General features: G+C 50.8%; 2 protein-coding genes across 2 annotated transcripts; one reads left to right on the forward strand and one right to left on the reverse strand.

Moving 5' to 3' along the window:
* The first annotated feature begins 672 nt into the window (after positions 1-672).
* Positions 673-8,210, forward strand: LOC131564517 (solute carrier family 22 member 13-like). Its single transcript, XM_058814975.1, has 10 exons — positions 673-1,044; positions 2,033-2,136; positions 2,474-2,628; positions 2,953-3,121; positions 3,552-3,672; positions 4,482-4,576; positions 4,873-5,087; positions 5,546-5,654; positions 5,780-5,990; positions 6,726-8,210. Exons 1-10 carry the CDS (start codon positions 673-675, stop codon positions 6,819-6,821), a joined length of 1,647 nt encoding a protein of 548 aa, XP_058670958.1. The 3' UTR covers positions 6,822-8,210.
* A 6,821-nt stretch (positions 8,211-15,031) lies between these two features.
* Positions 15,032-22,678, reverse strand: LOC131565904 (solute carrier family 22 member 13-like). The gene is made up of 10 exons (XM_058816991.1): positions 22,307-22,678; positions 20,751-20,854; positions 20,159-20,313; positions 19,887-20,055; positions 18,715-18,835; positions 17,809-17,903; positions 17,087-17,301; positions 16,229-16,337; positions 15,311-15,521; positions 15,032-15,186 (listed from the first exon to the last, which is right to left on the reverse strand). Exons 1-10 carry the CDS (start codon positions 22,676-22,678, stop codon positions 15,160-15,162), a joined length of 1,578 nt encoding a protein of 525 aa, XP_058672974.1. The 3' UTR covers positions 15,032-15,159.
* Positions 22,679-22,788: the final 110 nt, after the last annotated feature.

The following is a 22,788-nucleotide window of genomic DNA, read 5'->3' on the forward strand; positions in this document are numbered from 1 at the left end:
GATGGGCTGAGCAGTGCTGGATTTGTGTTCTCAATGATCATTTTAGGCATTTCAGCCTCAAGCACCATTGCCCTGTTTCAGATTTCTCCATCCCTTTGCCCTTTCCCCAAGTCCTTTCTGCATTTAGCCCCCAGCAGCTGCAGGGTGGCCCAGAACTGGTGGGAAGGGGGGACATCCTGTGCCTGGCTTTCTTGTGTTGCAAAGGGAAGCTGCAGAAGGTGAAGGGAATGGCATCTCCATCCCCTGGAATCACAATGAACTGGCTGCCCTTCCTCATTTCTTGTTCTGCCCATCATTAACATCATTCCCTTTATTCCTCTGGGCTTGTTGCCAGCTCTGCATCACTCTGGTCTCATTTTGGCCCCTCTGAACCTGGCTTTCCTGAGTGGCTCAAATGCAAATGCAGCTGTTGTAATGACTGTGGAGAAGAGTCCGTTCCCTGTCCATGCCACCTGGCCCTGGCACAGCAGCTGGCCCAGGTTCCCTGAAACAGGGGTCCTTCTGCCCCAGCCAGCACTGGATGTTTGTGGGTGGCACAGGGATGATTAATATATTACATGGTGTACTTCTAGTGACTGCCTATTACTGCAGAGCTTATCTGAGGTTTAAACATTAATTCCAGCCCTCTGAGAAGTCTGTCCCAGCACTGTCCTGTCCCAGACACAGCCACCAATGTCAGGTGTTGGGGAAATTTTGAAAGCAGTTGGTGATTTTGGGCGATTCCAGAAATGCCTGGTGCTGCTCTCTGTGATCCCCTGCCTCAGTGTGGCTTTCCACCAGTTTTGCCAGCTTTTCATGGTGGTGGAAGTGCCTCACCACTGTGACACCAGCTGGATCCTCGCCGTGGGCCCCAACCTGACAGAGGAAGAGCAGCTGAACCTCACCCTGCCCCGGGGCCCCGACGGGCACTTTGAGCAGTGCTCCATGTTCTCCCCAGTGGACTGGGACCTGGATTCCATCCTGGCCTATGGGCTGAACCACACTGAGAAGTGCAGCAGTGGCTGGGTGTACCCCTCCGAGCAGCCACCGTCCCTGCTGACCGAGGTCTGTACCTGCTGCTGCATCTGCTGGGCTGTGGAAGGGATGGGGCACCAAATGGCCACAGCTCCCCCAGAGCTGGTGCCTGACCATGGTGCAGCTGGGATTTACAGCAGGTGTGGGTAGGGGACCTTGGCTTCACCACGCAAGCCCCAGGTGTGATCCTGGAGAGGGTGCAGGCTGTGCCAGAGGTGCCAGTGGGGAGATGAATCACTCCTGCAGGGACCTCCTGCCCCTGGGATTCCCCATCCCTCTGCATCCAGGGAGTAACCTTACCAATTTAATATCATGGAATGGTTTGGCTCAGAAGGGTCCTTTAAAAGTCATCTAGTCCAACCCCCAGCATCACAATTGTTAGCTGAGAAAGATGCTAAATTAACATAAAGGTGAGTAGGTTTAGACTAAATGTTAGGAAGAAATTCTTCACTGTTAGGGTGGTAAAGCCCTGGCACAGGTTGCGCAGAGAAGCTGTGGCTGTCCCATCCCTGGAAATGTTCAAGGCCAGGTTGGATGGGGTCTGATTTATCTGATCTAGTGTAAGGTGCCCTGCCCATGGCAAGAGAGTTCAAATTAGATGATCTTAATGTCCCTTCCAGCCCAAACCATTTTATGATTCTATGATCCTTCCTATGTCACTCCTTCCATTGATGCCCTCTGGGTGCTGGCAATTGCAGGACATCTCTTTAACAGAAACTGCTTGTCCCAGGAATCAGCATTGCATCTTTTCTCCTCTGGGAGCTCAGGTGGTCTGAGGAAGCAAGCTGCTGCTTCTGTCCCCAGGCCCACCTAAAGCAAAATTTGCTGACCAGGAGGCTCCCCTGGGCTGGCTGGGCTGGACAAGGGGGACTCCTGCAGGTCCCAGTACATGGGAGAGGGACCCCAGTGAGTGCCCCAAGGGCTTGTCCCACCTCTGCCTTGTGTGCCCTCTGCATACAGTGGGGATTCACATCCTTGGAAGTGGGTTTACCAAAGCATCTCTTTCTCTTTTCTCCAGTTTGACCTGGTGTGTGACAGGAAGGACCTCAATGACATTGCCCAGGCCATCTACATGGCAGGGCTGCTCCTGGGATCCATGATCTTTGGGCCTCTGAGTGACAGGTGAGGAGCCACAAGCTCCTGCCCAGGGTCTGTGCAAAGGCAGGACAGCACAGACCAGGTGGTGTGAGCCCATCTGGACTGTGCACCCTGTGCATTTTGTTACCGCTTCTCACTGCAGGGACCCTGACCAAAGTCCTCGGGTCCCATGAGGACATGGCCACACAGGGAGGTGGAGGGAGAGAGACACAGCATGTGTGCACAGTGCTTCCCTTGTTACCCCACAGTCTACTCTGAGCCTTATCAGGGTGATAAGAATCACTGTCTAACTTGCTGGGCTCCTTGCCATCTCCATGGGGTCTCTCCAGACACCGATTTTGTGTTCCCTGTTTCTCCCCAGGATCGGCCGCCGCCCGGTCGTTCTGATCTCCGTCTTCCTGCAGGGCTTGTTTGGCCTGGGAATTGCCTTTGTGCCCCATTTCTATGTGTACATGGCCTTCAGGTGTGTGGTGGGGGCCTCCGTGTCAGGGATCACCATGACATTACTGGCCTTAGGTGAGTAGGATGCCCTTGCACTGGGGCATCTCAAGATGCAATAGATAAGTCTTCAAAGAAATAAAAATATCCGTGTTTAACTAGAAAAACAACATGGTGAGGACAGGTCTTGATCTTCACTGTACTTTGGCAACTTCTCAGCCCACAGTTAGAGCTTTGGGGAGCATCTCTCTCCAGCCAGTGCTCAGAGGAGGGCAATGGGAGTGTCCCAGAACAGGAGGTCAGTCTAATCCTTACCTCCAGAATAATTCTTCTCCAGGGAAATACCTGTTTGCCTCAGGGGAAATAATTTGGATGACTCTGAGCCTTCCTTCTTCCTTTCAGCTACAGAATGGATCGGTGTCTCCTCCCGGCCAAATGCAGTGCTCACCTCTCACTGCTGCTTTGCCATCGGGCAGATGATTTTGGCTGGTTTGAGTTATGGGATTCGCAACTGGAGGCTGCTGGAAATTGCAGGATCTGCTCTTATATTTGCCTTTTTCTTCTGCATGGGGTAAGCAGGATGTGGACAGAGCTCCTGCAGATGTGACAGCAGTGTGAGGGTATGAGTGAGGAGGAGGCAGCAGCTCAGAACCAAGCTGGGTCTTTCCCATCGGAGTGCAGGTGCTGGAGGAGCTGCTGCAGAGCTCAGCACATCTCCCTGGGCCCTGCACTGCTGAGAGCAGCAGCTGCTCTGCTTCAGGTCCCCACATGTGGCCTTTGGACCCTAAATTTAGGGTGTTTAGACCCATTGATCCCTGGTCCATTCACTTTAGAGTGGGGCTTGATGATCCTTGTGGGTCTCTCCCAAGGCTGAAGGTTCTGTGGTTCTGGGATCTGATCCTGTGGTGATTCCAAGGCTTGCTGGACATGGTGCCAGAGGAAGGGGCTGTGGGGGATCTCAGCAGGACACAGCAGCATGTGCTGGCCTCCTCTCGTGGCAGGGTGCTCCCAGAGTCAGCTCGCTGGCTGGTGACCAAGGGCAGAATCGAGGAAGCCAAGAAGGTGCTGCAGAAGGCGGCAGCCACCAACAAGCGCAGCCTCCCACCAGAGCTCCTGGAGCAGGTACTGGGGGGTCCTGGCCTCAGACACTGCCCTGGGCCTGGCAGCAGCTCCTGGAGCAGGTACTGGGGGGTCCTGGCCTCAGACACTGCCCTGGGCCTGGCAGCAGCTCCTGGAGCAGGGACTGGGGGGTCCTGGCCTCAGACAATGCCCTGGGCCTGGCAGCAGCTCCTGGAGCAGGGACTGGGGGGTCCCGGCCTCAGACACTGCCCTGGGCCTGGCAGCAGCTCCTGGAGCAGGTACTGGGGGGTCCCGGCCTCAGACACTGCCCTGGGCCTGGCAGCAGCCCCTGGGGCTCAGCTCATCCCAGAAACCTCTCTGCATTCCCACTGGGGCTGCTTGGGCCATGGGCTCTGGGGAACTTCAGCTCCAGCTGAGTTCCACAGGGACCAGGTCAGGCAAGAGGCCCAGCCTCTGCTGAGGCTCAGCCTGGGGCTTTCTGGGCTCCCCCTGGGCATGTGGGAAGGACTGAAATGCTTCCCTGGCTTTTCTCCTGTGAGCATTCCAGGAGTGTGACTGATGAGCACAGAGTCTCTCTTTAGTCTCTGGGTTTGCACGCAGAAATGCCTGAAGGGGAGTTCCCTCCTTGCCCACCCCAAAGTCCCCACACTGGGGAGATGTTCATCCTGAGGAACCTCTCAGTCACCACCCCCTGTGCTGGGCACACAGAGGGCAGTGGGGCTGCCCTCCCTGCCACAGCACTGGGGTCACAGGCCTGCCCCACTGAGGCTTTCCCTGGTCTGCAGGTGGAAAAGGAGCTGGACATGGGTTTCTTTTTGCTGCTCTGACTCCTTGTCTTCTGTGTTTTGAAGTTGAAGCCTGAGAAAGAGGTCAAGTCTGGAAGTTTCCTGGATCTCTTTTGGAAGAAGCACCTGCTGAAGGTTACTTTAATCATGTCATGTGCCTGGTAAGTCACTCCCTGGTGCATTCTTCCAAACTTTTAGGTGAAAGAAAAGAAGGGATTGACAATTAGTTATCAGGAAATTCACCTTGTGGCTTTTGAGTGTTACTTGATGGATATTTCTTCTTCTGCCTGTTTAAAATTCTTTGTGGGAAAGGTTATATCATTTTCAGCTTTGGCAGGCCTGTGGTATTCCTCTGATTTTATATCTCTTGGGAAATGCTTGGTCCAAATAATTGGAGATCAATGCAGCATTTCCTCGTGGCTGACACCTGCTCAGTGCCACCCTGCCTGGCTTTCAGGTTTGTGAACAGCTTTGTCTACTACGGGCTGAGTCTGAATGTGACAAATTTTGGCCTGGACATCTACCTGACTCAGCTGGCCTTTGGAGCAGTGGAAATCCCAGCCCGTTTTGCTTGTATCTTCACCCTGCAGAGGTTCGGGAGGAGGAAGACGCAGGCTGTTCTCCTGGTGCTGAGTGGCCTGGTGTGTCTGATCATCTCTGGCATCCCTGAAGGTGAACAACCTCATCCCACACGGAGAGGACATCCTCTGGGACAGGGAGGCACAGAGCCTCAACCCTTCTCTTGCTCTTCTGTCCTCCCAGCCAGGGTGGCTCACATCCCTCTAGGCCTCAGCTGACCCTGGCCACATGGGCCTGGCTGAACCCACAGGGCCCAAACGAAAATTTTTCTGTTGATAGCACACAGCAGAGGGCAGAACTGAGTCCAGTGGGCCCCTTGTCAACAGAGCTGTGCTCTGGGAAAATTAATCCCCTGGGGAGGTGAGATGGTGGGTGCAGAGCACACTGAAAGTGGCCACCAGGCCAGAGCAGCCTGGCCCATGCTCAGACACTGTCAGAGGCCACGGCTCCCTGCAGGTGACACAGTTGTCCCTGCAATCCCCAGTCACCATCTGTGAGTGGTGCTGAGCCCTCCCCCATCCCACACCAGCCGTCTCTCCTCCTCCCCTCAGACCAGCCCGTGGCAACCACCGTCCTGGCCACCATTGGCAAGTTTGCTGCCTCGGCCTCCTTCTCCACCTCCTACGTCTACGCTGCTGAGCTCTTCCCCACGGTCGTCAGGTGAGCTCTCCCCACATTTGGAGTGACCAGGAGTAATGGTGGTGGGGCAGGAGTTGTCCCCATGGCTCATCCCCGTGGTGGCCTGGGGGTGCTGACCCCAGCCCACAGCTCCCTCTGTCCCACAGGCAGACGGGCGTGGGGCTGTGCTCCGTGTCGGCGCGGGTGGCCGGGATCCTGGCCCCGCTGGTCCGGCTGCTGGGCCAGCACCACCGGGCCATCCCCATGGCCGTCTTTGGCAGTGCCCCCGTGCTGGGGGGGCTGCTCTGCATCCTGCTGCCCGAGACCTGTGGCACCGACCTGGCAGATGACACAGGGGATGGCCACCCTCCAGCTCAGGTGGGTGCTGGTGCTGCCTCTGGGGTGGGGACGTGGGCAGCCAGCGCTGGGGGAGCCCCTTGGATGTGTTCTTTAGGAGTTACAGAGGGAATTCATGTGGAAGTCACCCATTCCTGCATGTCGAAGTCATCCATGTCGCTATAGGACATGAAACAACATGAGTGCACACACCGCTGCTCTCAAGGTGAAGAAAAAGGGAAGTTTATTTTCTGACTCCAACATTTATAGTTTCCCAAAAATGACAGTGGATTGGAGGCTGAAAGTGCCACCTCTCCAATGACACTGGACAAACCAACAGTCTGTCAAATTTCTCCTCCTCCATAAAAAAATGCAAAGCAATAAGTTATTTACAGACAGTGTGTGAGAAAGTTCATTACAAGAATGTAAACATCAGAAGGCTTAGAAAATCTTAAAAAATCAGTGTGACACATCCCTTTATTCCCATCCATGGGATACAACAGCCAGTGCTTCCTCCCTCTGCCCTCCTCAGGGAAGTGCTAGTGCCTTGTAGCCCCATCCTCTGGCTTTCACCCTCTCATAGCTCCCAGCCCTCATTCCCCATGGGGCCAGCTGGAATTGCACCCCAATACTTCTGTTGTCTTGCAGGGAGAAGGGTGTCCACAGGGACAGTCAGGAATGGGATCCAAATTGCTGAAGGCTGCTTGTCTCAGGGCCAGCTGCCATCAGCCCATGGCACACCTTTCCTTGCTTTCACACCCTTTTCCCTTTCACCAGGTCTGTGAAAATGCCACCAGCAGCTCTCAGAATGGGCAGGTGAAAGGAAAAGGTGCTGACCAAGACAATGAGAGCACGAAGACCACCTACTTCTAGCTGGGTCTGCAGGTGGCTGTGGATAAAGGCAGCCCAGTGCTCTGTGGGCACAGAGGACAGGCAGGGTGTCTCCTCCACAGGACACCACCTTTGCCTGGGCCATCACTGCCAATTCTTGGGTTTCCTTGTCTTTTTTGCCTTCCTGTATCTCCCTCTGTAGCTTGTCCTCAGGCACTGCAGGCTGTCACTGGTGTCCAACTGTGCTCTCACTAGGGAAAATTAGGTGCTTTTTACTTGAGGGGAAAAGAGAAAGAAATCAAGAATTAGAATGGAGGCACTTCCTCTTCATTTTTCCTGCTATGTCTCCAGGAAGGTGAGACTGTAAACTTTGTCCAGTGAAACACCCACTAGAGCATTGAATAAACTTGCAAGAGAGAACTGGGCTCACTAACAGGAGAGCTGGAGCAGATGCAGCACTGAAAATAATCTCACACTTGCAAGGAGTGATTTATTGTGGCTGTCTAGCAAGATCATCCCATCATCCCGTTCTCTCATCAAAACACTCCTTTTTATTTTTTTGTAAATTTGAGATACTCAGCTGAGAAAAAGAAAAAAAAAGTGACGGAAGAAACAGCATGCAGGGAGCAAGGATGTCTAACAGGCAGCAGAATTTTCCTTTCAGTGCTGGTGGCTTTGAATTGATGCCTGTCATGATGCTTAGGGCATGGAAAATGGTGCTGTTGGGCTGCAGTGTGGGACCAAATTGATTTGTCCATTCCAGGAAACCGAGGGATGCTGTGGCAGTTGGTCTCTTAGAAAAAAGTACAAATCTTTCTGGGAAATGTCAAGTCTTTTCTACTCTGTTCTAATCTATTCATTTTTTGCTGGACCCATTTTGTCTTTAAGAGATTTAGGACCGCTTTTGTCTTATACTGTTAAGAAAAAAAAAAGTGTTTTTTCCTGTGCTTCCTTTCATATTATCTCAGGCCCCTCAATCCAACTTTCTTTTCCCACTGGATGGGTACAGAAGAAGCTTGGGACCTGCACATGGTGGTTCTTCCTCTTTGACTGTAAAACTCAAAGGTTATTTTCTGGTAGTGTCAAGAAATGTTAAACCACAGTATTTCTTCTCTCCATTGTCATGACTACCTGTTTTCCATGGACCAAAGTACCTCATGGATGTTCAGTTTGATCAAGACAGAGTTTTGGATAAAATCAGTGCCAGTGACATTGTCCTGCCAGGAGGGACTGGCTGTGGTGCTGTTTGTTCTCTGCCCTGCTTTTCAGAGGATTTGCTGTGGTGCTCATCTTCAGTACCCTGAGAAAAAAGGAGTTCAGTCCTTTGTCCTTTCCTTGGAAAAGGCTGGGGAGTGCCTCCTTCAGGCTTTTATGGAAAACAAGGCATTGAGGGCAAAGGCTGAGGGAAGAGCTTGGAGCCAAATGTGCAGTTATTGGAGGAACCACTTTGGGAATTGTACTCAGACTCTCTGTTTTAGCTCATTTCATAAATAAAGGCATCCAAGCACAGCTGATGTACTTCTGCGTCCTGCTCATTTGTGCCTCCAGTGGGCTGAAGATCCATTTCGTGGAATCTTGGATGGTTTGGGTGGGAAGGGACCTTAAAGATCATCTCGTTCCATTACCTCCCTGCCACATGCAGGGACACCCTCCACTGTCCCAGGTTGCTCCAAGCCACATCCAACTTGGCTTTGGACACTTCCAGGGACAGGGCAATGTCCTGGTTTAGGGCAAATTTGGCGGGAAACTTCCGAAGGGGTCCCTCTAGAAAGCAGATTCAAGTGGCCCCTCCCACAACTGGTTCAGGAAAAGATTTCCTTGGAGAAAAGTGAAAAAAGCTGATTTTATAACAAGCAAACTATTCACAAGCATAAAAATGGAATAATTTTAAACAATAAAACCTCTCACTGTTCTGAAGAGATGGCAAATTTAGAAAGTCCTTGTCGTGGGGCGTAACTTGGCTCATTCAGTCTCTTATCAGTCCCTCCTGTGCTGGAAATGCCACATCCTGGGCTCCAGTGGGCCACAGGTGTGAGCTCCCAGTGCTCTTTTTCAGTCCAGAGAAGGGCTGAACAGCTCCAAGAAAAAGAAAAAACACAGCCTGAGGAACCATTTCTGCCACAGCTAGCTAAAAACTAACTAAAAGCAAAGGAGAGCTGTGGTCATGTTTGCAGGGATCCCAGGATGAGGGAAGAGATGAGAATCCTGACTCCATGTTTCAGAAGGCTGATTTATAATTTTATTATATATATTATATTAAAAGAAAATTATATACTAAAACTATACTAAAAGAATAGAAGAAAGGATTTCATCAGAAGGATAGCAAGGAATGGAAAGGAATGAATAACAAAAGCTCGTGACTCTCAGAGAGTCCGAGCCAGCTGACTGTGATTGGCCATTAATTAGAAACAATCAACACGGACCAATCAAAGATGCCCCTGTTGCATTCCACAGCAGCAGATAATTATTGTTTGCATTTTGTTTCTGAGGCCTCTCAGCTTCTCAGGAGAAAAAATCCTAGCAAAAGGATTTTTCATAAAATATGTCCATGACAGAGAGCTCTCTGCCACTGTCTGTGCTGCAGATGACACAGTCCAGGAGAAGGATGTGGGGGAGCAAGTGCAATTTCTGATAAAAAACTATGCTCTTCTTCTCTCCCTCTTTGCTCTCAGAACCAGTCTAAAGGTGCAGAACTTAATATCCAGCATAAACAGAACAGACAGTAAAGCCACCCTAGGACAGGCAGCCACAGCTTCTCAGGGCAAACTGTGCCAGGGCATCACCATCCTCACAGGCAAGAATTTCTTTCTGTAATCTAATCTGCATCTCCCTCTGTCAGTTTTAAGCCATTCCACCTTGTCCTGTCACTCCATCCCTTGTCCCAAGTCCCTCTCCAGCTCTCCTGGAGCCCCTTTAGGCAATGAAAGGGGCTCTGAAATCTCTCCCTGGAGCCTTCTCTTCTTCAGGCAGAACAATCCAAACATTCTTCATAGGAGAGGTTCTTCAATCCCTCTAATCATCTTTGTGGCCTCCTCTGGACTCACTCCAACAGCTCTGTATTGTATTTTATCTGCTCTTCTCTGGATCACTGAATCTTGTGAGTTTGAATACCCCTGCACTTGAAGAGCACCTGAACAGCTTGACTCACGTTTTGCCCAGCTCAGCACAAGTGGGACGATGTCCAATGTTTTTGCAGTGCCTCAATGGCACTCCTAGCCAGCCCACACATGGCCTTGCACTGAAATGAGCAGAGGTGACAGCACAAAGTGGAGCCAGGGGTGCTGGAACAGCATGTGGGAATGCAAACATAAACCTGTGGGAATGCAAATACACTTCTGCATGCACACAGTGGGGAGTTCTGGGCTCTCATGATTGTGAGGCCATGGGCAAAGGGTAAAATGGGACCTAAGGAAAAACTAAGAATGATTCCATATTGAAGGGAGGGAGCCAAAAATTTGACAAGGTGATGAGGACAAAAGGGGGTAGAGAGGTTTAGCTGGGAAGAGGAGGTTTTCTCATTTTAGAGACAAATTTAGGAGAAAATGCTCTGGAATGAGTGTTTCTGCTAAAGAAAAAATGCTTCAGTAATCCCTTTTGCTGTCAATGAGAAAATGGATACCAGTGGGTGAAAGTGAAAAAAACCAATTGTTCATTGACAAAGTGCCCATGTGGCAAAGGAAAAAAATTGAACAAATGCTAGATATTTAACCATCAGAACCTTACCCCCAACACACACAAGCACCCACCCCACAGCAGACCAAAAAACCCCAAAATTCTGGGGAAAGAAACAAATAGACCAGCTGTGTGGCAGGGGGAACAAAATGGCACCAGCTTTTTTGTCTCAGGGAAAGACAAAAAGCTCATGCAGCAGCTTGGGCAAAGCAGATGGGAACCTGTGGAACCTCTGGTGTTGGTCTCTTCCTCACAGCAAATGAAGCTGGTGGATTTTGGTGTCTTTTCTCTTGTTGGTTCAGCTTTTCCTGAGGTGTCAGGCCAGGCAGAGCAGCTCCTGCCGGATTGGCTCCTGGTGATTGTCTGTTCTTGGACCAAAACCAAGGTGAACAATTAAAAAAAAAACCCAGAAGCTGCTGAAGGATTGCTGCTGCAGTCTCTTCAGGCCAGGAAAAGAGAAAAAACCCCACCACTTTCTTGCTTAAGTTAACAAAAAAGCCAAGCTAGCCAAGCAACAGTCCTGGGGTGATTTTATGATGATGCTCTATTTCCTGTCTGTTTTATGCCCAGAAATGGCATAAAGCATTGCAGCTTTAAGATGGATCTGGGGGGAGGATCAGGAGCCTGGGAGCCCCGGTGAGGGCTTTGTTCAAAGACTGTCTTGGTTTGAACAGACAGGTGTCTGCTGAGGAAGGCAGGAGCCTGCCCTGAAATGGAAAATGTAAACCCTCTCCCTCTGAATTATTATAATTTTGAAATTAAGGGGCTCTCAGGCCCTTTAAGAGATATGGGAGTAGGAATAACAGTTCTTTATTAGGGAAATTAAAATAAAAATGCAATGATACAAAACAACCCTGCCAGAGTCAGAGCAGTCCCTGCCCCCTGTGTGTCAGGGGGTGTCCCAGCCCCATCCCAGGGGGGCTCAGCCCTCCTGCAGTGCCAGCTGTGGCTCTGCTGCAGCAGGGATCCTGCACAAGGGGGGAGTTTTCCTCTGCAGCCCCAGGGCTGCTGCAGATGGGCCTGGGCTCCCTCTGGCCATGCAGGGCAGCAGAAAGCTGCTCCTCTGGCAGTGCAGGGGGCAAAGGCTGCTGTGCTGTGCCAGGCCCAGATTGGATCCAGGTAGGAATGCTTGGCTCCTCCCCTGGGCGGAGCATCTCCCCATGGGATGCTGGGATTGGATCAGCCCTGCAGGGACACTCAGTGGCCATGGACAGCAGAGATCTCCTGCAGGGAGGGTTGGCTGTGGGAGAGAGAAAGAAAAAACTGCCCCATGAACAGAAGAGAACTGCTCCACCTGGTACTAAGAGATGGCAATAGAATACACATGCCAGCCACATCTTGTGTTGCAATTTAAGGCTCACTCCCAGAACTGCTCAGTGCCCCTCTGTGGACATTGGCAGCTACTTTATTGCTTAGCTAACTTTTTTTTCTTTTGGTAGCTTAAGCAAGAAGTTTCTTTTTTTATTTCCCTACTCTTTTCCCTGATTTGCAGCAGCGATTCTCCATTTTTTATTCTTGAACTCTTTTGGCTTGGTTTTTGGTCTGAAATCAGACAATCAGTGAGATGGACCAGGACCTGCAGGGGACCGACAGGAGCTACTCTGACCCCGAGACCTCAGAAAAAAAAGCTGAACCAACAAGACAAAGGACACCAAAATCCACCAGTTTCTTCTGCTGTGAGGAGGAGACCAATGCCAGAGGTTCAGCAGGTTCCCATCTGGCTGCTACGTGAACTCATTTTTTTTTCCCTTCCCTGAGACAAAGGGGCCACTGCCATTTTTGCCTTCCCAGCCCGTTTATTTCTTCCCTGGGCATTTTGAGGTTTTTTGTTGTGTGGGGGGGTAAGGTTATGAAAATAAATATCTAGCATTTATTCAATCTTTTTCTGTGCCTTGCAGGCACCTTGCTTTGTTGATAAAGAGGGGTTTTTTTTTCACTTTCACCCACTGGTATCCATTTCTCTCATTGGTAAAAGGAATTACTGAAGCCCTTCTCTGGAGGAAACATTAATTCCAAGGTGTTTTCTCCTAAATTTATCTCTAAACCAAGACAGCAGCAAAGTGACATCCAGTCTGCACTGCACCCAGCATGCCCTTGAGTGAGTCTTTGAACAAAGCCCATGCAGGAGCCCCCAGGGCTCACACTCATCCCCCAGACCAACCTTAAAGTACAGCAGCCATTTCTGGACATAAAGGAGATGATCAAGAGTGGAGTATCATCATAAAATCACCCCCAGACAGAGAAGCAGGACCAAACCAGCTCCTGTTGTCAGAGGAGCCCCACGGGGACCACTGAGATAATCAACACATTTTCAGTGTCAATGACACCAACAAATTGTGCTGAAATCCTGGCTGTGGGGCAGATGTGTCAGCATCCTGGACCTTCCCCTTTACCTAGAGGACATCACCCTCTCCTTTCACCTGACCCCATGCTGGGAAGCCCTAGGTCCATGAGAAAGCAAAAAGGGACCCAGCAGGGAATGGCTGAGCAGGTGAGGAGGTGAGCATTGAAGCTGCTCTCCTGACTGAGCAAGAAGCCATAGAATCATTGGTTCATTTAGGGTGGAAAAGACCTCTAAGACCACCAGCTCCAGCCATCGCCCCAGACCCACCATGAAAGCACATCCCTAAATGATGCAGCTGTGTGTCTTTTACATACCCCCAAGGTGGTGACACCACCAGAGGCCTGGAAAGCCTGTTCCAGTCTTGGACAACCCTGTGGAGAAGAAGTTTTCCCTATTATCATATTTAAACCTCCCGTGGTGCAACTTGGGACCATTTCCACTTGTCCTGTTATTTGTTACTTGGGAGAAGAGACTGAGCCCCACCTGGCTGCATCCTCCTGCCAGGGATTTGAAAAGAGTGAGAAGGTCCTTCCCGAGCCTCCTTTTCTCCAGGCTGAGCTCCCCCAACTCCCTCAGCTGCTCCTGGTGCTCCAGCCCCTTCCCCACTTCCTTTCCCTCCAGTGCCAAAGCCCAGATCTTGCAAAACACCTGATCCCATCTCTAGACCAAGTTCCACATGGCCAAGTTCCACATAATTGGGGTGATTTTGTGCACCAAAGCCAAAGCACAAAATGAATATCAGCTCCAGGCACATCTGGCCTGGACTTGGGACACCCCAGCCCTCAAAACACCATTTACTAGAGCACAAAGGGGCTGGAAACCAAAGGGTGCAGCAAATCTGAGTGAGCAGCCTTCTCCTTTGAGAGTAGTGATGTGCTTGAGGAGATGGATTCATCAGAGGGCACTGAAATATGTCCTCTGCTGGCAAACAAATTAGCAGAGAACAGGAGCCCACCCTTCTCTTCCTTTTGCATGACACTAGATGACACTAAAATGTCATGACTGAGCTGGCAGTAGCCAACTAAAGGTCGCTGTAAAAGGCTCACCGTGACTGAGGAAAACTGCCCAAATGCCCACACAGTTTGGCATCAAATTGCAGCATTCCCATGCAATCCAGAAAGCTTCTACAGCTGCTAGTAGAGAAAATAAATGCAGATTGATCATTGGAAGACTTTGAAAAAAGTCCTTATCAAACTCAGCCACTCTGCTTTAACACTCTGTTTTTGCATTGTTTGTGTCTGATTGAAACAAAGCTCGTTTCCATCTGCATGTTAAATTACAGACTTACAACTTCTGTGTAGAAAACACTCCAGAGCCAAGAGCAGTTACAAAGGCCAACTGTGAAACAGTAGGAAAAAAAGAGTCAATACTATTTATTATTCACATATTGCATTACAAGTGTCTCTTATCAAACTCAGAGCATAATTTATATTATTCATGTAGAAACTCAACTTCAACACCACATGGAAAGAAAAGCTAAAGAAGAAAAGCTGTGTGTGACAGGGGTGCAGTGACATCCTGATCAGATGTCAAGGCTTGGGCTGAGGTGCAGCCCGACGACCCAAGGGATTGAGAGCAGGAGGGACAAACCCAGTGCCCGCTTTTGCCCAGTACAGCCACTCTACTGGTGATTCTTTATTGCATTTGGGTAAAACCTTACAAAAGAAAGTCCTTGTAAAATCATAGCTCAGGCCTACTGCTTCTTATGGGTACAGCTAACAGCTGGTCTGACAGGTGAGATTCAGCCTGGCAGCCTTTACCTGTGAGAACCATCTGACACCTGTGAAAATAAGAAGTCTGAACTTGTGAGAATCCGTGAAGAAAAAAAGGAAAAATCTGTAAAGAAGAAAGCCTTTATCATGCACGGACATGAGCAACTACAAACCAATGAACTGAGTTGCAATAAGTTACTAACCAATTAGAATTAAACACAATGCTTTTAGAAAATCATATGAATGAGCTGTGAAGAATAAGGTTTTGATATGGTGGATGAAGAAACGTGTCTTTACTGCAACAGTGATTTTTATTGCTGTAAAACACGACAGGGATGGTTCCACCGGTACCAGCTTGCAAAGGACTGGGGAACACATTGGGACGCCAGCCAGGCATGACCAAACTGGGTTTCAGGGACACTTGGAAGTGCATCTGTTCCAAAGGCAGAGTAACATAGATCTCCTCTCCCTGTGCCCATGGATATTGCGTTCACCATGTGAAAGACCAGTTTCCAGGCAGCAATGCCTCCCTGGTCTGCTTCAAGAATGATGGACTCAGACTAGATTGCTAGTGGCGCCTGTCCCGTCATCACTTGCTCTCTGAGCATTTGCAGACATCCTTCTCCAAGTCTCTGTCATCATCTCTGGTGTCTCAGAGAGACACTTCAGTTTTCTGCTCCTGAAGACAAGAAGGAAAGAGGATGAGATGAGACTGTATTCATCCCTGATTCTGATAATTTCTTTGCCTTAAATTTGCAGTTTTGGATATTTTTTCGCTTAAATTCAGAGTTTCCTGTACACACCTCATCTGGAGGTTCTTTGTTCCCTGTGTCATCTGCCAGGTCAATGCCACGGGTCTCGGGCAGCAGGATGCAGAACAGGGCCACCAGCACAGGGATACTCCCAAAGATGGCTTTGGGGATGGCCCGGTGGTACTGGGCCAGGGGAATGATCAGCGGGGCCAGGATCCCGGCCACCCTCGCCATGGTCGAGCACAGCCCCACGCCCGTCTGCCTGCAGGAGAGAGGGGCACAGGGAGGGCAGGGATGTTGGGGAAGATGAAACAGGTAAGCTTTATAAATATGATTGCCTGGCAAAAGATTTTGAGAATATGGAAACTATAAGCGAGATTGAAATGAAAGCAAGCTTTGAGATCCCTCAGTTACTGAACAACTGAAAAACAATGGTGTGTGGCCAGCTGCACACCCTCTGCTTGCAGACAGGCCCAAGGGTCAGAGCAGACCCTGCCAGCTTGGCAGAAGGGGCCCAAAGGGGAGTTTTTAGGGTTTAAAATGTAACACAGTATGGTAATGTAATGATTCTTATAGGCTGTATCTAAATGCTATAGGATTTGTATCTTGTACTAGATTGGTTAGTGAGAATTAGAATATTCAACACAGAAGAAGATTTATTGCATTGTAATGGGAACCTCTCTCTCTCACCCTCTTACTCTCTTACCCTCTCATCCTCTCTACCCCTCTCATCTCTCGGGCCTGCTCCGAGCTGTGCCTGGCAGCTCCCAGCAGGGCCCTGCACCCAGGCCCTTTGCAATAAACCCACAAGTTCCACGACCTGGCTTCAGAGATCTCTCATCTCTGTCCATCCCAACCATCCTAGCCCCCGATGCTCGTACAAGGGGTCAACACTCCTGCACTGAATGTGGCCCCATGGCCACCTCCAGCCATGGCAGAAGGAAGCTCTGATTTGGGGGGACATCTCACCTGAGGATGGTGGGGAAAAGCTCAGCGGCGTATACGTAGGAGGTGGAAAAAGCAGCCGTGGCTGTGAACTTGCCGATGACAGCCAGGACAGTGATTACCACGGGCTGTTCTGAGGGGAAGAGGACAAACAACCAATGTAATCTCCAGGGGAATGGTTCACTTGGGACCAGAACTCTCTGAAGTGGGATTTCTTGGGACAGCCCTTTCTAATAGACTTGCTAAGCAAACCTACCACCTAACCCATTGGAAATGATCCCCAGTGTACCCATACCTTGAAAATACTCTCTGGCAAAGAGAACTCAGATTTCTCCTGAGGCCTTGAGCATTTTCTAGATGTGCAATTGAAGTGAGCTGCTGAGTCAGCTCACTTCAGTGCTTGGTTGGAAATGCCATGTCCCTGACCTGGAAAGCATTGGGAAGCCCCACTGTTATCTGCAGTCTCACTCACAGCCCTGGCAAAGCAGCAGGATGGGGTATGGACTGGGGCACAAACAGATGCAAACTCATGAAGGGGAGTGGGCATTTGCTTTTTCTCTTCATCTAAGAAAGGGAAACATGGTGGATTTCAAAGCACTCCTTCTGCTATAGCTATCTGCCAGGGGGTGGTGGTGTCCAGTGGGTGGGTGGTGGGCAATGGACACTGCCTGCCAAGGGCCAGGAGCTGTGGAGAACCAGCACAGCCCCGAGCGAGAAGGAATCCAAGGTGAGGGAAGCCAGAATGCTGGGGATGAAGCAGCCTGGGCTGTGACAGTGGGGGCAGCTGAGGGGGGGGCCTACCAGGGTGGGAGGATGGCTCTGAGCAAGGGTAGGGATGTTCAGGGCACTGCCCAGCCCTGCTCACAGGCTGGGAAGGTTCACCTTCAGGGATGCCAGTGAGGATGAGGCATATTGTGCCAGCCAGCAGCAGGAGAATGCCCTGCACTTTCTTCCTCCCAAACCATTCCAGCAGGAAAATGCAGGAAATTCGAGCTGGAAGTTCCACTGCCCCAAAGGCCAGCTGTGTCAGGTAGATGTCCAGGCCAAAATCTGTCACGCTGAGGCTCAGCCCATAGTAGACAATGCTGTCTGCAAACCTGAAATTCAAGTAAAGCAGGATAGAACATGTCATCAAATGGTTTTCTGGGGGTTTATCACCAAATATTAGAAAGGTTAGAACACATGCAAATTACTTAAATTCCCAGCAATCTCTGTTTTGGTTCTAGTCACATCCTTTGACAGTTGTATGGGTCATAGTAGCAGGAAATAAAGCAGAATGAATCTCAATATGGTCAGCAAATTCTAGATTGAACCCAAAGCTCCTAGATAGGTGCAAAAGTCCTCCAGGGCCCAGGGATTGCCAAAGCTGGAATTACTCAAGCCTTTCTAACAAAACCCACAGTATCCTGGATAATCATCTTTTTCCCATGCCCAGACATGGTAAATCGGTATTTACCATGTATTTGGAGTATAGAATGACAGCAGATCAAGACATTCACAGGTGTATTACCAGAAAAATCACTTTAATTTACAGTTCTTGTCAACCATCAACTTCTTTTCTTTCACCTACTAGTTTTAACAGAGGGGACCAGGGAATGTCTTACCAGACACACGGCATGATTAAAGTCACCTTCAGCAGGTTCTTTGTCCTGAAGAGATCCAGGAAACTTCCAGACTTGACCTCTTTCTCAGGCTTCAACTTCAAAACACAGAAAGACAAGGAGTCAGAGCAGCAAAAGGAAACCCACGTCCAGCTCCTTTTCCACCTGCAGACCAGGGAAAGCCTCAGTGGGGCAGGCCTGTGACCCCAGTGCTGTGGCAGGGAGGGCAGCCCCACTGCCCTCTGTGTGCCCAGCACAGGGGGTGGTGACTGAGAGGTTCCTCAGGATGAACATCTCCCCAGTGTGGGGACTTTGGGGTGGGCAAGGAGGGAACTCCCCTTCAGGCATTTCTGCGTGCAAACCCAGAGACTAAAGAGAGACTCTGTGCTCATCAGTGACACTCCTGGAATGCTCACAGGAGAAAAGCCAGGGAAGCATTTCAGTCCTTCCCACATGCCCAGGGGGAGCCCAGAAAGCCCCAGGCTGAGCCTCAGCAGAGGCTGGGCCTCTTGCCTGACCTGGTCCCTGTGGAACTCAGCTGGAGCTGAAGTTCCCCAGAGCCCATGGCCCGAGCAGCCCCAGTGGGAATGCAGAGAGGTTTCTGGGATGAGCTGAGCCCCAGGGGCTGCTGCCAGGCCCAGGGCAGTGTCTGAGGCCAGGGCCCCCCAGTACCTGCTCCAGGGGCTGCTGCCAGGCCCAGGGCAGTGTCTGAGGGCCAGGACCCCCCAGTACCTGCTCCAGGGGCTGCTGCCAGGCCCAGGGCATTGTCTGAGGCCAGGGCCCCCCAGTACCTGCTCCAGGAGCTGCTGCCAGGCCCAGGGCAGTGTCTGAGGCCAGGACCCCCCAGTACCTGCTCCAGGAGCTGCTGCCAGGCCCAGGGCAGTGTCTGAGGCCGGGACCCCCCAGTACCTGCTCCAGGAGCTCTGGTGGGAGGCTGCGCTTGTTGGTGGCTGCTGCCTTCTGCAGCACCTTCTTGGCTTCCTCGATTCTGCCCTTGGTCACCAGCCAGCGAGCTGACTCTGGGAGCACCCTGCCATGAGAGGAGGCCAGCACATGCTGCTGTGTCCTGCTGAGATCCCCCACAGCCCCTTTCTCTGGCACCATGTCCAGCAAGCCTTGGAATCACCACAGGATCAGATCCCAGAACCACAGAACCTTCAGCATTCGAAGGGACCCACAAGGATCATCAAGCCCCACTCTAAAGTGAATGGACCAGGGATCAATGGGTCTAAACACCCTAAATTTAGGGTCCAAAGGCCACATGTGGGGACCTGAAGCAGAGCAGCTGCTGCTCTCAGCAGTGCAGGGTCCAGGGAGATGTGCTGAGCTCTGCAGCAGCTCCTCCAGCACCTGCACTCCGATGGGAAAGACCCAGCTTGGTTCTGAGCTGCTGCCTCCTCCTGTCTCACACCCTCACATCAGGGCTATGTTGTCGGAACTCAAGACATCCCTCTGGCTGTCCTGGATTTCTAGGACCCCTGCCAGGGGCCTCAGAGGCCCTGGCACAGAGCCCAAGACTCCTGTGGGTTTGATTATGACCCATGTAGCAAGTTGCCAACCTTATATGAAGATCAGCAAGCCACAAAAGTATAAGTAGAATAACAATTAGTTTGTCGCGGGGCGAAAAATAGATTTTTGAGGTTTTCAGGATGGGGGTTCAGGGGGCAAGATGGAGGGATCTGGACATTCCCAGCCTTTCTCCTTCTTATCCTCCATCTTCTGCTGTGATGTTGGCACTTTTAGATTGGGTTAGAGTAGAAGCTCACTGTCTAACATAGGTGGTAGGTATTGGACAATAATTGTAAATATTTTACACGTCATTTTTAGTATAAAAAGATAACACTATCCTGCAGGCAGGCAGAGTGCCTCTGTCTGTCCTGCTGAGCAGATATCATCAGGCCTGGAGAAAGAATTTAATAGATAAGATACAATAAACAACCTTGAGACCGAGAAATGAAGAGCTCTGACTCCTTTGACACACGGGCTGGGAAAAGAGACTTTCTAACAGCTCTCGGGGTCACTCTGACCAGCTAAACACCCAGGATTGAGTCTTCCAGAAGCTCTGCCCTTCTCCTCCTTACCAAATGTAGAAGAAAAGGGCAAACATAGGAGCAGATCCTGCAATCTCCAGCAGCCTCCAGTGGCGAATCCCGTAACTCAAACCAGCCACTGACACCTGCCCGATGGCAAAAGCTGTGTGAGTGATGAGCAGCGCCTTTGTCCGGTGGGAGACACCAACCCATTCTGTAGCTAAGAGGAAAATCAAAGGTTCAGGCTTTGTTTTGGGTTCTCTTTTGTTACTGTGTCTTGTGAGGTGACATCTGCTCCCTCAGGGCAAGGGCCTCCCACTCACCCAGGGACACGACTACAATCATAATTCCTGACACGGCAGCTCCCACGACACACCTGAAGACCATGAACACATAGAAGTGGGGCACAAAGGCAGTTGCCAGGCCAAAGACGGCCTGCAGGAGGATGCAGATGAGAAAGACTGGCCGCCTGCCTATCCTGTGGAAGGAGAGGGAAGAATCAGTCAGTACTGGGAGAGACCCCAAGGGGAGAGGGAAGAGCCCAGGAGGGATGCAAAGTCATTTGAGAACCAGAGGAGATTTGACACCCATGTGAACATAGCTCCTCTTTACACCTCAAGAAACAATGTGCAGAAAAATCAGTGTCTCCAGTGTTGACCCATCATGGTTCTGGCAAAGCCTGAGACACCATCAGGGGCTAAACTTGTGATTGCTGAAGAACCCCCCCACAATGCTGTATCTGCCTCTCTTTTCAACCCTCAGACATTTCCAGAGCTCTCATGTGAGCCCAGATGCCCAATCTCAGGCAAGGGGATTGCATCCTGTGAAGGTTCAGTGCATGGACAGTCTGCCCCCTGATCTGGGCTGTCCCTGGGTGCTGGGCAGTGTCTGTGGGAAGGAGTTGTGTTTCCTCACCTGTCACTCAGCATCCCAAAGACCATGGCTCCAATGAGAAGGCCAGCCATGTAGATGGACTGGGAGACATCATTCAGGACTGCCCTGTCACACACCAGGTCAAACTGGAGGAAGGAAAACACAGAAGCTGTTGCTTTGGACAGACTCCAGCTGCTCTCTGGGCTTGGGCAGCCTTTCTGGGTGGAAAGAGGAGAGCAGTGCTTTTTACTGATAAAGGAGGAATGGGAAGGGATGCAGCTGCTGACACCTGCAGAGAAGCCTTGTCTGGAATGGACTTGGTGCTCCAGGGACACCAAGGAGCTTTTGCAAATGCCAGAAGCTGGACTTTGTCGTGTGTCCCAGCTGCATGGAAGGTACTTGTGAGAAAGTGCTGGAGCTGGCAGGTAGGAAAGGAGGGAGAAGGGATGAGGGAAAGTGAGAAAGGAGCAAAGGTCCACAGAGAGAGCAAACTTGATATTCTTGGAGGTCTTTTCCAACCTATATGATTCCACAGAATCATGGAATCATTAAGGTGGGAAAGACCTCCAAGAGCATCAAGTACAGTGTTTGACAGACCACGACCATGTAAACTAGAAGGTGGGAGATGAGGCAGAATGGAGAAGTTGAGGATGCTGATAAACAAGGCTTTTGCTCTCAACTGCAAAGCCCTGGCATGTCTTGTTGCCTTACTGAGGGTTCCTGGAGGCCCAAGAAATATCAATGACAAGCACGTGGAAGGTAAATGTCTTTCACGGAGATGCTGTGAGTAGAAGCAGGCAGAAGAACAGAGGGTACTGTGGCCGGGATGCCCAGAAGGTCACTCCAGGCAGCTACATCATGAAGTCAAGGGTCTGGAGAGTGGAAAGGGGACAAGTGATGGGCAGAACATGTGCTGGACCTCACACCCCCATAGTCCCTGCTTGTGCCCTCCCCAGGCATCCTCACCATGGCCTTGCTGCAACAAGCTCCCAGGGATTCCAGCTGCCATCTGTGTGATGGAGGCAAAGCCGTGCAGTAAATCTCAACCTGACCGCCCCACAGCTGGCATGGGTTGGCCAAAGCATGGGCCAGGATATTCCACCCCCTCCCAGAAGGCAATGAGGCTTGTGGTCATGGTTAATGTTGGCTTATTGCACTTGTCTTGATTTGTACCCAGGTGAAATGTCAAAAACAGTGCCAAACATCAAACTGAAAATGGATCTCCGGAATCTGCAGATCAAGACATTTACAGTGGAGAAATTACTAGAGCCACTGATATAACACCATTCAGGTATTTTAGAGCTGCAGAAAGTAAGCTGGATAACCATAGAGGGAAGGGCATAAGGCTGAAGAATTTTGACTAAAGAAAGCTGGAGAAACATAGAGGGAAGGCAAAAAGGCTAAAGAACTTTTGACTAAAGAAAGCTGGATAACCATAGATGTAAGGGAAAAATGCTGAAGAACTTTTGACTAAAGACATTATTCTGAAAGTCTCACCCACAGCTCTTCTGCACCACAGCGGGCACTGGCTGACCAAAGCACAGCCCAGGATATTCCCATCCCTTCCACACCCAGCAGATGCAGCAGCAGGTACAGACCTCGGTCAGCAGGGACGGTGGCTGCTCGGAGGGGTACACCCAGCCACTGCTGCACTTCTCAGTGTGGTTCAGCCCATAGGCCAGGATGGAATCCAGGTCCCAGTCCACTGGGGAGAACATGGAGCACTGCTCAAAGTGCCCGTCGGGGCCCCGGGGCAGGGTGAGGTTCAGCTGCTCTTCCTCTGTCAGGTTGGGGCCCACGGCGAGGATCCAGCTGGTGTCACAGTGGTGAGGCACTTCCACCACCATGAACACTTGGCCAACCATTTGGAAAGGGTTGAGAAGGAGTGGGAGGGAGAGGAGCAGGATCAGCAGTTTCTGATAGAGCCCAAACTCCCCCAGAGCCTTTAAAAAGTCCCCAAACTCAGCCATGGCAGCACCTCTGTGGCCAGGCTGTGCCGGTGCCTATGGCTTAAATAGGCAAATATTAATGTTTAAACTGTGTGAGCACTAAAGCCCTAATCCAGTGTGATAAAATGAGC

This window comes from Ammospiza caudacuta, chromosome 1 (genome assembly GCF_027887145.1).
Source record: "Ammospiza caudacuta isolate bAmmCau1 chromosome 1, bAmmCau1.pri, whole genome shotgun sequence".
Taxonomy (NCBI): Eukaryota; Metazoa; Chordata; class Aves; order Passeriformes; family Passerellidae; genus Ammospiza; species Ammospiza caudacuta.

Bases quoted from the DNA above. Each gene is read 5' to 3' on its own strand.
- LOC131565904 (XM_058816991.1), bottom strand. From the start codon at position 22,678: ATGGCTGAGTTTGGGGACTTTTTAAAGGCTCTGGGGGAGTTTGGGCTC. The intron at 17,302-17,808 runs GTAAGACATTCC...CTTGAATTTCAG, and splicing joins TTAATCATGCCGTGTGTCTG to GTTTGCAGACAGCATTGTCT. The intron at 15,522-16,228 runs GTGAGATGTCCC...TCTCTCCTGCAG, and splicing joins CTTTTCCCCACCATCCTCAG to GCAGACGGGCGTGGGGCTGT.
- LOC131564517 (XM_058814975.1), top strand. From the start codon at position 673: ATGTCAGGTGTTGGGGAAATTTTGAAAGCAGTTGGTGATTTTGGGCGA. The intron at 5,088-5,545 runs GTGAACAACCTC...TCCTCCCCTCAG, and splicing joins CATCTCTGGCATCCCTGAAG to ACCAGCCCGTGGCAACCACC. The intron at 5,991-6,725 runs GTGGGTGCTGGT...CCCTTTCACCAG, and splicing joins ATGGCCACCCTCCAGCTCAG to GTCTGTGAAAATGCCACCAG.